We start from the raw sequence: 16,601 nt of genomic DNA on the forward strand, positions 1-16,601 counted from the left end.
TATATTACTATGGTCTATGTGCTTAAAACATGACATTACCATGAGAAATGTCCATAAATGCATTATATTACTATGGTCTATGTGGTTAAAACATAACATTACCACGAGAAATGTCCATAAATGCATGATATTACTATGGTCTATGTGCTTAAAACATAACATTACCATGAGAAATGTCCATAAATGCATTATATTACTATGGTTTATGTGGTTAAAACATGACATTACCATGAGAAATGTCCATAAATGCATGATATTACTATGGTTTATGTGGTTAAAACATGACATTACCATGAGAAATGTCCATAAATGCATGATATTACTATGGTCTATGTGCTTAAAACATGACATTACCATGAGAAAAGTCCATAAATGCATGATATTACTATGGTGCATGTCATATAAACATGACATTACCATGAGAAATGTTCATAAATGCATTATATTACTATGGTCTATGTGGTTAAAACATGACATTACCATGAGAAATGTTCATAAATGCATTATATTACTATGGTGCATGTCATATAAACATGACATTACCATGAGAAATGTTCATAAATGCATTATATTACTATGGTCAATGTGGTTAAAACATGACATTACCATGAGAAATGTTCATAAATGCATGATATTACTATAGTTTATGTGCTTAAAACATGACATTACCATGAGAAATGTCCATAAATGCATGATATTACTATGGTCTATGTGCTTAAAACATGACATTACCATGAGAAATGTTCATAAATGCATTATATTACTATGGTTTATGTGGTTAAAACATGACATTACCATGAGAAATGTTCATTAATGCATTATATTACTATGGTCTATGTGCTTAAAACATGACATTACCATGAGAAATGTTCATAAATGCATTATATTACTATGGTTTATGTGGTTAAAACATGACATTACCATGAGAAATGTTCATAAATGCATTATATTACTATAGTTTATATGGTTAAAACATGACATTACCATGAGAAATGTCCATAAATGCATGATATTACTATGGTTTATGTGGTTAAAACATGACATTACCATGAGAAATGTCCATAAATGCATGATATTACTATGGTTTATGTGGTTAAAACATGACATTACCATGAGAAATGTTCATAAATGCATTATATTACTATGGTTTATGTGGTTAAAACATGACATTACCATGAGAAATGTTCATTAATGCATTATATTACTATGGTCTATGTGCTTAAAACATGACATTACCATGAGAAATGTTCATAAATGCATTATATTACTATGGTTTATGTGGATAAAACATGACATTACCATGAGAAATGTTCATAAATGCATGATATTACTATAGTTTATATGGTTAAAACATGACATTACCATGAGAAATGTCCATAAATGCATGATATTACTATGGTTTATGTGGTTAAAACATGACATTACCATGAGAAATGTCCATAAATGCATGATATTACTATGGTTTATGTGGTTAAAACATGACATTACCATGAGAAATGTTCATAAATGCATGATATTACTATAGTTTATATGGTTAAAACATGACATTACCATGAGAAATGTCCATAAATGCATTATATTACTATGGTCTATGTGCTTAAAACATGACATTACCATGAGAAATGTCCATAAATGCATTATATTACTATGGTCTATGTGCTTAAAACATGACATTACCATGAGAAATGTCCATAAATGCATTATATTACTATGGTTTATGTGGTTAAAACATGACATTACCATGAGAAATGTCCATAAATGCATGATATTACTATGGTTTATGTGGTTAAAACATGACATTACCATGAGAAATGTCCATAAATGCATGATATTACTATGGTTTATGTGGTTAAAACATGACATTACCATGAGAAATGTCCATAAATGCATGATATTACTATGGTCTATGTGCTTAAAACATGACATTACCACGAGAAATGTTCATAAATGCATTATATTACTATGGTTTATGTGCTTAAAACATGACATTACCATGAGAAATGTCCATAAATGCATGATATTACTATGGTTTATGTGGTTAAAACATGACATTACCATGAGAAATGTTCATAAATGCATGATATTACTATGGTTTATGTGGTTAAAACATGACATTACCATGAGAAATGTCCATAAATGCATGATATTACTATGGTTTATGTGGTTAAAACATGACATTACCATGAGAAATGTCCATAAATGCATTATATTACTATGGTCTATGTGCTTAAAACATGACATTACCATGAGAAATGTCCATAAATGCATTATATTACTATGGTCTATGTGCTTAAAACATAACATTACCACGAGAAATGTCCATAAATGCATTATATTACTATGGTCTATGTGCTTAAAACATAACATTACCATGAGAAATGTTCATAAATGCATGATATTACTATGGTTTATGTGGTTAAAACATGACATTACCATGAGAAATGTCCATAAATGCATGATATTACTATGGTGCATGTCATATAAACATGACATTACCATGAGAAATGTTCATAAATGCATTATATTACTATGGTCTATGTGGTTAAAACATGACATTACCATGAGAAATGTTCATAAATGCATTATATTACTATGGTTTATGTGGTTAAAACATGACATTACCATGAGAAATGTCCATAAATGCATTATATTACTATGGTGCATGTCATAAACATGACATTACCATGAGAAATGTTCATAAATGCATTATATTACTATGGTCTATGTGGTTAAAACATGACATTACCATGAGAAATGTTCATAAATGCATGATATTACTATAGTTTATGTGCTTAAAACATGACATTACCATGAGAAATGTTCATAAATGCATGATATTACTATGGTCTATGTGCTTAAAACATGACATTACCATGAGAAATGTTCATAAATGCATGATATTACTATGGTTTATGTGGTTAAAACATGACATTACCATGAGAAATGTCCATAAATGCATGATATTACTATGGTTTATGTGGTTAAAACATGACATTACCATGAGAAATGTCCATAAATGCATTATATTACTATGGTCTATGTGCTTAAAACATGACATTACCATGAGAAATGTCCATAAATGCATTATATTACTATGGTCTATGTGCTTAAAACATAACATTACCACGAGAAATGTCCATAAATGCATTATATTACTATGGTTTGTGTGGTTAAAACATGACATTACCATGAGAAATGTCCATAAATGCATGATATTACTATGGTTTATGTGGTTAAAACATGACATTACCATGAGAAATGTCCATAAATGCATGATATTACTATGGTTTATGTGGTTAAAACATGACATTACCATGAGAAATGTCCATAAATGCATTATATTACTATGGTCTATGTGCTTAAAACATGACATTACCATGAGAAATGTCCATAAATGCATTATATTACTATGGTCTATGTGGTTAAAACATAACATTACCACGAGAAATGTCCATAAATGCATTATATTACTATGGTCTATGTGCTTAAAACATAACATTACCATGAGAAATGTCCATAAATGCATTATATTACTATGGTTTATGTGGTTAAAACATGACATTACCATGAGAAATGTCCATAAATGCATGATATTACTATGGTTTATGTGGTTAAAACATGACATTACCATGAGAAATGTCCATAAATGCATGATATTACTATGGTCTATGTGCTTAAAACATGACATTACCATGAGAAAAGTCCATAAATGCATGATATTACTATGGTGCATGTCATATAAACATGACATTACCATGAGAAATGTTCATAAATGCATTATATTACTATGGTCTATGTGGTTAAAACATGACATTACCATGAGAAATGTTCATAAATGCATTATATTACTATGGTGCATGTCATATAAACATGACATTACCATGAGAAATGTTCATAAATGCATTATATTACTATGGTCAATGTGGTTAAAACATGACATTACCATGAGAAATGTTCATAAATGCATGATATTACTATAGTTTATGTGCTTAAAACATGACATTACCATGAGAAATGTCCATAAATGCATGATATTACTATGGTCTATGTGCTTAAAACATGACATTACCATGAGAAATGTTCATAAATGCATTATATTACTATGGTTTATGTGGTTAAAACATGACATTACCATGAGAAATGTTCATTAATGCATTATATTACTATGGTCTATGTGCTTAAAACATGACATTACCATGAGAAATGTTCATAAATGCATTATATTACTATGGTTTATGTGGTTAAAACATGACATTACCATGAGAAATGTTCATAAATGCATTATATTACTATAGTTTATATGGTTAAAACATGACATTACCATGAGAAATGTCCATAAATGCATGATATTACTATGGTTTATGTGGTTAAAACATGACATTACCATGAGAAATGTCCATAAATGCATGATATTACTATGGTTTATGTGGTTAAAACATGACATTACCATGAGAAATGTTCATAAATGCATTATATTACTATGGTTTATGTGGTTAAAACATGACATTACCATGAGAAATGTTCATTAATGCATTATATTACTATGGTCTATGTGCTTAAAACATGACATTACCATGAGAAATGTTCATAAATGCATTATATTACTATGGTTTATGTGGATAAAACATGACATTACCATGAGAAATGTTCATAAATGCATGATATTACTATAGTTTATATGGTTAAAACATGACATTACCATGAGAAATGTCCATAAATGCATGATATTACTATGGTTTATGTGGTTAAAACATGACATTACCATGAGAAATGTTCATAAATGCATGATATTACTATAGTTTATATGGTTAAAACATGACATTACCATGAGAAATGTCCATAAATGCATTATATTACTATGGTCTATGTGCTTAAAACATGACATTACCATGAGAAATGTCCATAAATGCATTATATTACTATGGTCTATGTGCTTAAAACATGACATTACCATGAGAAATGTCCATAAATGCATTATATTACTATGGTTTATGTGGTTAAAACATGACATTACCATGAGAAATGTCCATAAATGCATGATATTACTATGGTTTATGTGGTTAAAACATGACATTACCATGAGAAATGTCCATAAATGCATGATATTACTATGGTTTATGTGGTTAAAACATGACATTACCATGAGAAATGTCCATAAATGCATGATATTACTATGGTCTATGTGCTTAAAACATGACATTACCACGAGAAATGTTCATAAATGCATTATATTACTATGGTTTATGTGCTTAAAACATGACATTACCATGAGAAATGTCCATAAATGCATGATATTACTATGGTTTATGTGGTTAAAACATGACATTACCATGAGAAATGTTCATAAATGCATGATATTACTATGGTTTATGTGGTTAAAACATGACATTACCATGAGAAATGTCCATAAATGCATGATATTACTATGGTTTATGTGGTTAAAACATGACATTACCATGAGAAATGTCCATAAATGCATTATATTACTATGGTCTATGTGCTTAAAACATGACATTACCATGAGAAATGTCCATAAATGCATTATATTACTATGGTCTATGTGCTTAAAACATAACATTACCACGAGAAATGTCCATAAATGCATTATATTACTATGGTCTATGTGCTTAAAACATAACATTACCATGAGAAATGTCCATAAATGCATTATATTACTATGGTTTATGTGGTTAAAACATGACATTACCATGAGAAATGTCCATAAATGCATGATATTACTATGGTTTATGTGGTTAAAACATGACATTACCATGAGAAAAGTCCATAAATGCATGATATTACTATGGTGCATGTCATATAAACATGACATTACCATGAGAAATGTTCATAAATGCGTTATATTACTATGGTCTATGTGGTTAAAACATGACATTACCATGAGAAATGTTCATAAATGCATTATATTACTATGGTGCATGTCATAAACATGACATTACCATGAGAAATGTTCATAAATGCATTATATTACTATGGTCTATGTGGTTAAAACATGACATTACCATGAGAAATGTTCATAAATGCATGATATTACTATAGTTTATGTGCTTAAAACATGACATTACCATGAGAAATGTTCATAAATGCATGATATTACTATGGTCTATGTGCTTAAAACATGACATTACCATGAGAAATGTTCATAAATGCATGATATTACTATGGTTTATGTGGTTAAAACATGACATTACCATGAGAAATGTCCATAAATGCATGATATTACTATGGTTTATGTGGTTAAAACATGACATTACCATGAGAAATGTCCATAAATGCATTATATTACTATGGTCTATGTGCTTAAAACATGACATTACCATGAGAAATGTCCATAAATGCATTATATTACTATGGTCTATGTGCTTAAAACATAACATTACCACGAGAAATGTCCATAAATGCATTATATTACTATGGTTTATGTGGTTAAAACATGACATTACCATGAGAAATGTCCATAAATGCATGATATTACTATGGTTTATGTGGTTAAAACATGACATTACCATGAGAAATGTCCATAAATGCATTATATTACTATGGTTTATGTGGTTAAAACATGACATTAACATGAGAAATGTCCATAAATGCATTATATTACTATGGTTTATGTGGTTAAAACATGACATTACCATGAGAAATGTCCATAAATGCATGATATTACTATGGTTTATGTGGTTAAAACATGACATTACCATGAGAAATGTCCATAAATGCATGATATTACTATGGTCTATGTGCTTAAAACATGACATTACCATGAGAAAAGTCCATAAATGCATGATATTACTATGGTGCATGTCATATAAACATGACATTACCATGAGAAATGTTCATAAATGCATTATATTACTATGGTCTATGTGGTTAAAACATGACATTACCATGAGAAATGTTCATAAATGCATGATATTACTATAGTTTATGTGCTTAAAACATGACATTACCATGAGAAATGTTCATAAATGCATGATATTACTATGGTTTATGTGGTTAAAACATGACATTACCATGAGAAATGTCCATAAATGCATTATATTACTATGGTCTATGTGCTTAAAACATGACATTACCATGAGAAATGTCCATAAATGCATTATATTACTATGGTTTATGTGGTTAAAACATGACATTACCATGAGAAATGTCCGTAAATGCATGAAATTACTATGGTTTATGTGGTTAAAACATGACATTACCATGAGAAAAGTCCATAAATGCATGATATTACTATGGTGCATGTCATATAAACATGACATTACCATGAGAAATGTTCATAAATGCATTATATTACTATGGTCTATGTGGTTAAAACATGACATTACCATGAGAAATGTTCATAAATGCATTATATAACTATGGTGCATGTCATATAAACATGACATTACCATGAGAAATGTTCATAAATGCATTATATTACTATGGTCTATGTGCTTAAAACATGACATTACCATGAGAAATGTTCATAAATGCATGATATTACTATGGTCTATGTGCTTAAAACATGACATTACCATGAGAAATGTTCATAAATGCATGATATTACTATGGTCTATGTGCTTAAAACATGACATTACCATGAGAAATGTTCATAAATGCATGATATTACTATGGTGCATGTCATATAAACATGACATTACCATGAGAAATGTTCATAAATGCATTATATTACTATGGTCTATGTGGTTAAAACATGACATTACCATGAGAAATGTCCATAAATGCATGATATTACTATGGTCTATGTGCTTAAAACATGACATTACCATGAGAAATGTTCATAAATGCATGATATTACTATGGTCTATGTGCTTAAAACATGACATTACCATGAGAAATGTTCATAAATGCATGATATTACTATGGTGCATGTCATATAAACATGACATTACCATGAGAAATGTTCATAAATGCATTATATTACTATGGTGCATGTCATATAAACATGACATTACCATGAGAAATGTTCATAAATGCATTATATTACTATAGTTTATATGGTTAAAACATGACATTACCATGAGAAATGTCCATAAATGCATTATATTACTATAGTTTATATGGTTAAAACATGACATTACCATGAGAAATGTCCATAAATGCATGATATTACGATGGTTTATGTGCTTAAAACATGACATTACCATGAGAAATGTCCATAAATGCATTATATTACTATGGTTTATGTGGTTAAAACATGACATTACCACGAGAAATGTCCATAAATGCATTATATTACTATGGTTTATGTGGTTAAAACATGACATTACCATGAGAAATGTCCATAAATGCATGATATTACTATGGTTTATGTGGTTAAAACATGACATTACCATGAGAAATGTTCATTAATGCATGATATTACTATGGTCTATGTGGTTAAAACATGACATTACCATGAGAAATGTCCATAAATGCATGATATTACTATGGTCTATGTGGTTAAAACATGACATTACCATGAGAAATGTTCATAAATGCATTATATTACTATGGTTTATGTGGTTAAAACATGACATTACCATGAGAAATGTTCATAAATGCATGATATTACTATGGTTTATGTACTTAAAACATGACATTACCATGAGAAATGTCCATAAACGCATGATATTACTAAGGTCTATGTGCTTAAAACATGACATTACCATGAGAAATGTTCATTAATGCATGATATTACTATGGTTTATGTACTTAAAACATGGCGTGCAACTTTTTAACAGCACTTGTATACATGTATGCAAGTAAGGATAACCGTCGCCCTGCTCTGACAGTGTGTTACAGTAAAGCACACTATATATGCTGGACGGCTGTGTGACTCACTCTTACCAGTGTCAGCAGAAGGCAGAGAGGAAGAAAGAGTGTGCGAGCGAGAGAGAGAGAGAGCGAGAGTTGTGTGTCGGCATGAGAGTGTGATGCCCGTTTTCCACAGGCACTTCCTCATCAGAACAACATCAAGCTCTCTTCAGCTGCCATTGCAGAGTTTAGCATCGAGTGCATTCTCTGAGCAACTCATGCTGTGTGAAGTCAAGAAGATCTCCTCTAGTGTTCACACGAGCTGTGTTAAATATATCTCCAACTCTGCTGTGTATAACATCAGTGTTGTAGTCGAGACCACCTCACTCGAGTCCATAGAGAGTCGACACCGAGACCAGAGACGGTCGAGTCCGAGTCGAGACCGAGACCAGTGAGGGTTGATTACCTAATTTACTTTTATTTACTTAGAGAAATCCTTTTTTTTTTACTGAATTTACTTAGAGTTTAAAAAATATGATCAGTTTAGGGTAAAAAGGCCACATAGTAGGTGGTGTTAAAAGTAATTTTATTACAATTTGTCATGCGCAGTTGCGCACTAGAAAATCACCAATCACTGGGCGTGTCAATCAATTTAAAGAAATATTTTATTAACTAAATTAATAATCATGAAACATATTTTTAATTGAACTCGAGTGGACTCGGGAATAATTCCGAGTCCTAAAAAAAAAAATGTTCGAGTACGAGTCAATTCCGAGTCCAAATGGACACGAGTCCATGACAAGACCAAGACCATTAAAATATGGTCTCGAGACCGTGTCCGAGACGAGTCCGAGTCTCGAGTACTACAACACTGGATAACATTATTATGTGCCTGTCTGTTAAAACTCATACTTCACATTTATATATAGTTTATAAACAGAGTCATTACACAAATGCATGATGGTCTTTGTGGTTTTTCTGCCACTTACAGTTTCAGTAATAAGATGACTCACGCTGATGTCTACAAGCATCGGATTGCAACGTGTCAAAATAAAGGCGCCCACAATATAATCAAGTCTTCCATGACTGGTCGCATCAGCTTTCAGTTTTTTGTTATAAATATGAGAAATGAGCAGTACTGATATACACTCACCTACAGGATTATTAGGAACACCACACTAATACTGTGTTTGACCCCCTTTCACCTTCAGAACTGCCTGAAAGCATTCTTTAGAAATGTTGGCCCATATTGATAGGATCGCATCTTGCAGTTGATGGAGATTTGTGGGATGAAGCTCCCGTTCCACCACATCCCAAAGATGCTCTATTGGGTTGAGATCTGGTGACTGTGGCGGCCATTTTAGTACAGTCAACTCATTGTCATGTTCAAGAAACATGATCCTGCTGGAAGTAGCCATCAGAGGATGGGGACATGGTGGCCATAAAGGGATGGACATGGTCAGAAACAATGCTCAGGTAGGCCGTGGCATTTAAACGATGCCCAATTGGCACTAAGGGGCACTAAAGAGTGCCAAGAAAACATCCCCCACACCATTACACCACCACCACCAGCCTGCACAGTGGGAACAAGGCATGATGGATCCATGTTCTCATTCTGTTTACGCGAAATCGAGACTCATCAGACCAGGCAACATTTTTCCAGTCTTCAACCTCCAATTTTGGTGAGCTCTTGCAAACTGTAGCTATCTGTAGTGGAATAATCCTTCAGGTGAGTGTATGTATAGGTATTCTTCTTAGTGTGAACTAGGGTTGCCGCGGTGAGGAAAATTTCCCACCGGTTAATCGACGTGTGACAACACCGGTAATCCCGGTGTCACCGTGGAGGGCAGGGCGGGGGGGTTAAATAGCTTTTAAATGCGTGCGCGTTATACTTTCACTTTCGAAATAAGCGTCAATTGCTTGAATGGACAAAAAAAAACAACTCGCTGATAATAAAACTTTTATTTATAGACTTTTATTAGCATAACGAACGAATAAAAATAACCCCATGCATAGGCTGAAAAAAGTGAAAATCGGCAAAATGTGGGCCCAAACAAATAAGAACCATAAAACGTTTATTAACGAATAAGAAAATAAAATAGGCCTAAATAAATTACACAAAGTTTAAATGAGATAAAACCAATTAAAAAGAGACGAATATAAAATAAAAACTTCAAAACGGACCTTAGCCTACATAAATGACATACTTTCACTTTCGAAATAAGCGTCAATTGCTGGAATGGACACAAAAAAAAAAACAACTCGCTGACAATAAACTTTTATTTAGACAGCACTTTTATTAGAATAATAAACGAATAAAATAAAGACAGAACTTTTATTAGCATAACGAACGAATAAAAATAACCCCATGCATAGGCTGAAAAAAGTGAAAATCGGCAAACTGTGGGCCCAAAAAAAAAACGTTTATTAACGAATAAGAAAACAAAATAGGCCTAAATAAATTAAACAAAGTTTAAATAAGATAAAACCAAATAAAAAGAGACGAATATAAAATAAAAACTTTAAAAAGGACCTTAGCCTACATAAATGACAGCACTCTAAAAAAAAGTAAAACACTATAAATTGGCATTTATTAACATTAATATATATTGGCCAAAATATTGCCAAACAGGCGCTTTTGCATTGCGTTTTGACACCAAATCTTCCGCCATTATCTTGCTTTTCTGTAATTTGACTCGTTCTCGTCTCCACACGTGCTAAATGGAATCCTGATGCTTGCTGATCTGTGACGTGACGGCACGCGTTGCGCAGCTCATTTTTAATTATAATGCTCTCTTCAGAACTAAATAATTGAAAATTATTATTTTTAATTAATTCAAATAAATATTTTAGCAAAAACGAATACTTTAAAAAAAAAAGTCAAGACATCGCGGTGTCACGGTGGGAAAGTGATGTCACCGGTGATGGGGCTTAAAACCGGTAACACCGTCAACACCGTCTATCGCGGCAAGCCTAGTGTGAACAACGTGCCTTTACACCAATCAGCCCTGACGGATCCCCCTTAAAACCGACTGCAAACCACAAGACCACCTTAAAAACTTCTTCAAATGGGCCTGAACACTCGATTACGACCGTTTGGGCCCATGATGCAAACCCGATCTCATGTGGTTAACTGATGCTCTGCCTTGAGTAAGTGTGTGTGTGTACCCAGTGCACTCACAGCATGTCCCTCATCGTGCTCCACCTTAAAGCGTCGGGGCAGCGTCTCCACCTCTCTGATGTCATCCAGTGTGATGTCATTGGGGAACACAGCGAAGAGTGAGGTCACATACATGATGATGGACTTCTTATCTGGCAGCTGAACCGCCACATCTGAGAAACACACACAGAGTATGAGCGTGACTTAGGGTGTGTGTGTTAATGCTGTATGCGTTCCCTCTGATTAGTTATGGCTCATGTGAACTTGTGTTCAGGAAAAGCCATGTAATCCAATCAAGTCCAGATGATTAGACTCAGGATCTGGGCTCTGGAATGTCCTGGTTTGTTGACTGGCATTATTTCAATGGTTTGATGGCCAGATCTCCAAATAAGGCCAACAGTAAGTCAGAAGATGATGGTGGTCAAGCCCTATAAAGATGCTGCAGACTCGAGGTGAACTTCGGGGAAATTTTGGGTGTGAAAAAGGCTGATTGTCCATTAGATATGCTTAGAGTGACTTTCTGATTTAATTAAATGTATGTGCTGCGTGTTTCAGAGCGAAGCACAGCACTGCTCTTCATGTATGATGATGCGCCGATCTGCATCAAACTAATGAGAAGCATTTCTCAAAACAGAAGACCAAGTTTAACTTTTGAATGTGACCATTAAGACAGCCATACATTTTAGTATTGTATACCATTGTGATATATTAAAATGAACATATTCATTCAATTAAAATTAAAATAATATCATTTTTATTTTAAAATATTATTGACATTTTCTTTCTGAAATACTCTTTTTTTTTTCACAGGGAAATATTACAATAGAAATCTGTATTTTTAGTCATTTTAAAAATGTAATAATTTTATACTTTTTAATGTATTCAATTAATTAATCATTTAATATTTTATTAGTATTATTACTAGTTTCCTTTTTATAACCATATTGATATATAATCACAAAACTTTGGCCTAATGTACAGCCCAACAAACAAAACAGCCAGCCAAGACTTCTTGGATTATAAAATGCAATCACAATTGTTATCATAAAAATAGAAAAATATTGCGGCTGGGCAACGATTAATTGCATCCAAAATAAAAGATTGTGTTTACATAATATATGAGTGTGTAGTGTATATAATTATTTTGCATATATAAATACACACACATGCATGTATATATTTAAGAAATATTTGCATGAATATACTGTATATATATATATACATACATAATAACATATTTATATTTTATATATTTTTAATAAATGGTTTAATATATGGATGTATAAATGGTATAAGTTTATATATTAATAACACATTTTTCTTAAATATATACATGCACGTGTGTGAATTTTTATATACAAAATAATTATACACCGTACACACACATATATTATGTAAACACAAACTTTTATTTTGGATGCGATTAATCGCAATTAATCGTTTGACCCAAAAAAAAAAAATCAACAAAAAAAAAATATATATATATAAATATATTTATTTATTTATATAGCCCAAACGAATTAATCGTTTCACAAAAAAAAAAAAAAAATAAAAAAATATATATATATATATATATATATACACACACACATATATATACACATATATATATATATATATATATATATATATATTTTTTTTTTTTTTTTTTAATTAGATTTTTCCCTCAGATCGTAGCTAATGTTCACTTTCACAGACATTCACTACAAAAGTCACTTTAAACCCAAGGAACGCAGTAAATCCCAGAGACCAACACTGCGAACTGTGTGTGTGTATTTCTGTTGCCCTCAAGCGTAATTTCTGATTACATGGATATCTATTTAAATCTCAGTAAACATTTGCCGAACAATGAAAAGTTTATAGTTATAATGCTTCTGATCTGGAGAAGTTTCTTTACCTTCTGGATCCAGAAGTCTCTCAATGTTGAGCTGCTCTTTGGCGAACGTGAACGCGTGGTCCAGCCTCTCCACCGGGGTAAGATGAGCCAGCTCCTCCCAGCTGAAGCCTTGAGGCCTGAAACAGAAGCCATCCTGAGTCTGAAGGAGCGTTCAGCTAAACTCACATCCAAACATTCGGCTAATGCGAACCGTGCAGTTTTTAACAGTGCTCTTCTGAAAGCGAATAGTGTCTGCAAACGTGAGACTCCTCCTTTCCTCGGCGTTTGGATGTTCAATTTTTGCTAATCTGATAATGCGTTCAGCGGCCAATGAGAGTGTAGTACTAAGATGCATTGAAAAGGATTGAAAGGATTCGTTTTTCTAAAGCTGATGCCTCTAAAAAAATTGATAAAATCTGGGGCCCCTTCCTTACGTATCTTTCTAAGAATTGAAATATCTTTGGACACGTATGTAATATGGATGACTTTTATCTTACTTCATCTTTCCATTGTCAATTTATATTTTATTTTATTATGATGATTTTTTATTTTTTTCCAATTTTGATTTAGTGATTCAAAGTGTAATTTTTTTTTATTCTCTCTGTCTGGTGTGGGGGGGGGTGGGTGCTGTTTGTTCAGTTTTATTTTATTTTATGTATAACAATCTTTCTGTAAACATTTTTGAGATTTGGATATGTTTTGTGTTGTATAAAAAACTGCTACAAATAAAATAAAATAAAAAAACACACTTTGTTTAGCAAAATATGTGGACTACACCTGGGCGTACCGATTCATCTGCAAACATGTCATATCACTAACATCCATCAGATTCTCTGAGATCCAACCTTATCATGTGTGTGTGTGTGTGTGTGTGTCAGTTCGTGCAGCTCATGTCTGACAGATCAACCCAAACAGAGCGAACAGCTTATGAACACAAACTCTCTTGACCTCTGACCCAATCAATACGCTCCATAGCCTTTCCCTAGAGACCGCGCTGACAGCAGTCTAAACGTGTGTGTGTGTGTCACCTGAAGTGGTGTAAGATGGCGTTGAAGGCCAGGCCGTCCGCCCAGCTGGTGGTGAAGTTGAGCACGTTGACGGTGTGGTAGTTACGGGTGCAGTTCCTCACCCAGCTCAGCAAGATCTTCTCACTGTTGGTCTGCTGAAGACTGGACATCACATCCTTCATGACGTCTTTCACCTTAAACACACACACACACACAGGTTTGTTTGACTCTTGCAGTCTCATAGAGTTGGTCGTGTGTGTGTGTGTGTGTGTGTGTTCTGACCTGCCAGTGCAGGATGATACTCCAGATGAGTCCGAGAGTAAGCTTATGATTCCCGTCCACAATATCCGTCCCGCCGATATTCACCAGCTCCACCTGACACCACAAAACACAGATCGCAAGACCCGCTCACACAACAGATACTCAAACTCTTCAACTCAAAGAAATATTGGAAGATTAATTGGCCTATCCTGTAATTATCCGAGAGCTTCCCATTCACACGGCACTGATTTAATCTCTCTCCGTTTCCTCACACACACAGTGATGTGAATCGTACGCTCTCACTACTGCTTGTGTTTGACTCTCTTAAGCCAGTCATTGAGTTGTGTGTGCAGGTGTGGTTAATCTACACACACACACACACACACACACGTCACGGGAAGGACTCGTAATCCTCTGGAAATGCTGCTGTTTCTCAGGGTTCAGATGAAGGCTGGGAACGACTGTGTGTGTATATGTTCCACACGAAACCCGGTATACAAAACATTTCACTTTTGAGATATTAGAGTTTAGCTGGAAATATTGTCGGCCATTAACTGCAGTTATGTTAGTCGTGTATTCGCTGGGGAAAGTTATTACAAACATTTTTGATGAAAGATTATGATTATTATTTTTTGGTAAGGCTTTACAATAAGGTGATAAATGTTTAATTTTAGTGTGATTTAATAAATGTTTATTATTAAAAATGTTGAAAGCTGCTTTTTTTTGTGAAAATTGTGGTATTTTTAAATCGAGATTATTTAATGACCAGAAAGCTAAAAAAAAAAATTGAAATTGAAATATTTTTTTTTACTTTATTAAAATCCTTATTGTCACTTTTGATCAATTTAATGCATTAATTACACTATTAATGTCTTAAAAACAATATCTTACTGAACGGTAGTTTATGTAAAAGTCGTTTTGGCATCCAAAATTAACAAATGAATGCATGAGATTAATTAAATGAGAGTAATGATGATAAATTCTGTCTGCGTGATTTTTAATGCATGTAAATACGCAAACACACAATAAAATTATGTTCTATTAAAAATTTAAAAAGTACATTTATTTACCAAAAAAAAGTTCATCAGTCATATATTATTGTATATATATTATTTTATAACATTGTATCAATATTGCATTTATTTATTTTTTTACAAATTATATCGATATTTCAAATCTATTGATTTTTTTAATTCATTGTCTCACAGTTTATTTGAATATCTTTAAAAAAAATCTATATTAGTAAACTATTTTACGAAAAATAAAATAAAAAAAATATTTTAATAAAATATTAAAATATTGCTATCACGGCAGCACCACGTCTACCGAGGACAATGATCTGCAATATGAACGAAACATTGAGCACATTGTTTATAGCATCTGTGTGTGTGTGTGTGTGTGTGTGTGAGACCCCAGGCCATCAGAGAATAAACACAGAGGACACATCAAAAATGCAAAGACCTTGCTGTCAAAGCGACCCGCTAATGTCCCGAAAAGACACACGGGAAGTGTAAACTACTTTAATTGGCCTGCCCTTCCCCCG

At 32.8% G+C, this 16,601-nt stretch overlaps 1 protein-coding gene across 7 annotated transcripts in view; it reads right to left on the reverse strand.

The window, feature by feature from the left end:
• The window catches only part of utrn (utrophin), a 305,780-nt gene that overhangs the window by 243,764 nt on the left and 45,415 nt on the right, over positions 1–16,601 (reverse strand). For all 7 annotated transcript variants that reach the window (XM_089124741.1, XM_089124740.1, XM_089124743.1 and 4 more), the window contains 4 exons: positions 15,080–15,172; positions 14,819–14,991; positions 13,812–13,927; positions 11,936–12,087 (listed from right to left, as the gene is read on the reverse strand). In XM_089124741.1, coding sequence (XP_088980867.1) covers positions 11,936–12,087; positions 13,812–13,927; positions 14,819–14,991; positions 15,080–15,172 — 534 coding nt within the window. The remainder of the gene's footprint in view (positions 1–11,935; positions 12,088–13,811; positions 13,928–14,818; positions 14,992–15,079; positions 15,173–16,601) is intronic.

Source organism: Pimephales promelas, chromosome 20 (assembly GCF_988280905.1).
Source record: "Pimephales promelas chromosome 20, fPimPro1.hap1.1, whole genome shotgun sequence".
Classification (NCBI taxonomy): domain Eukaryota; kingdom Metazoa; phylum Chordata; class Actinopteri; order Cypriniformes; family Leuciscidae; genus Pimephales; species Pimephales promelas.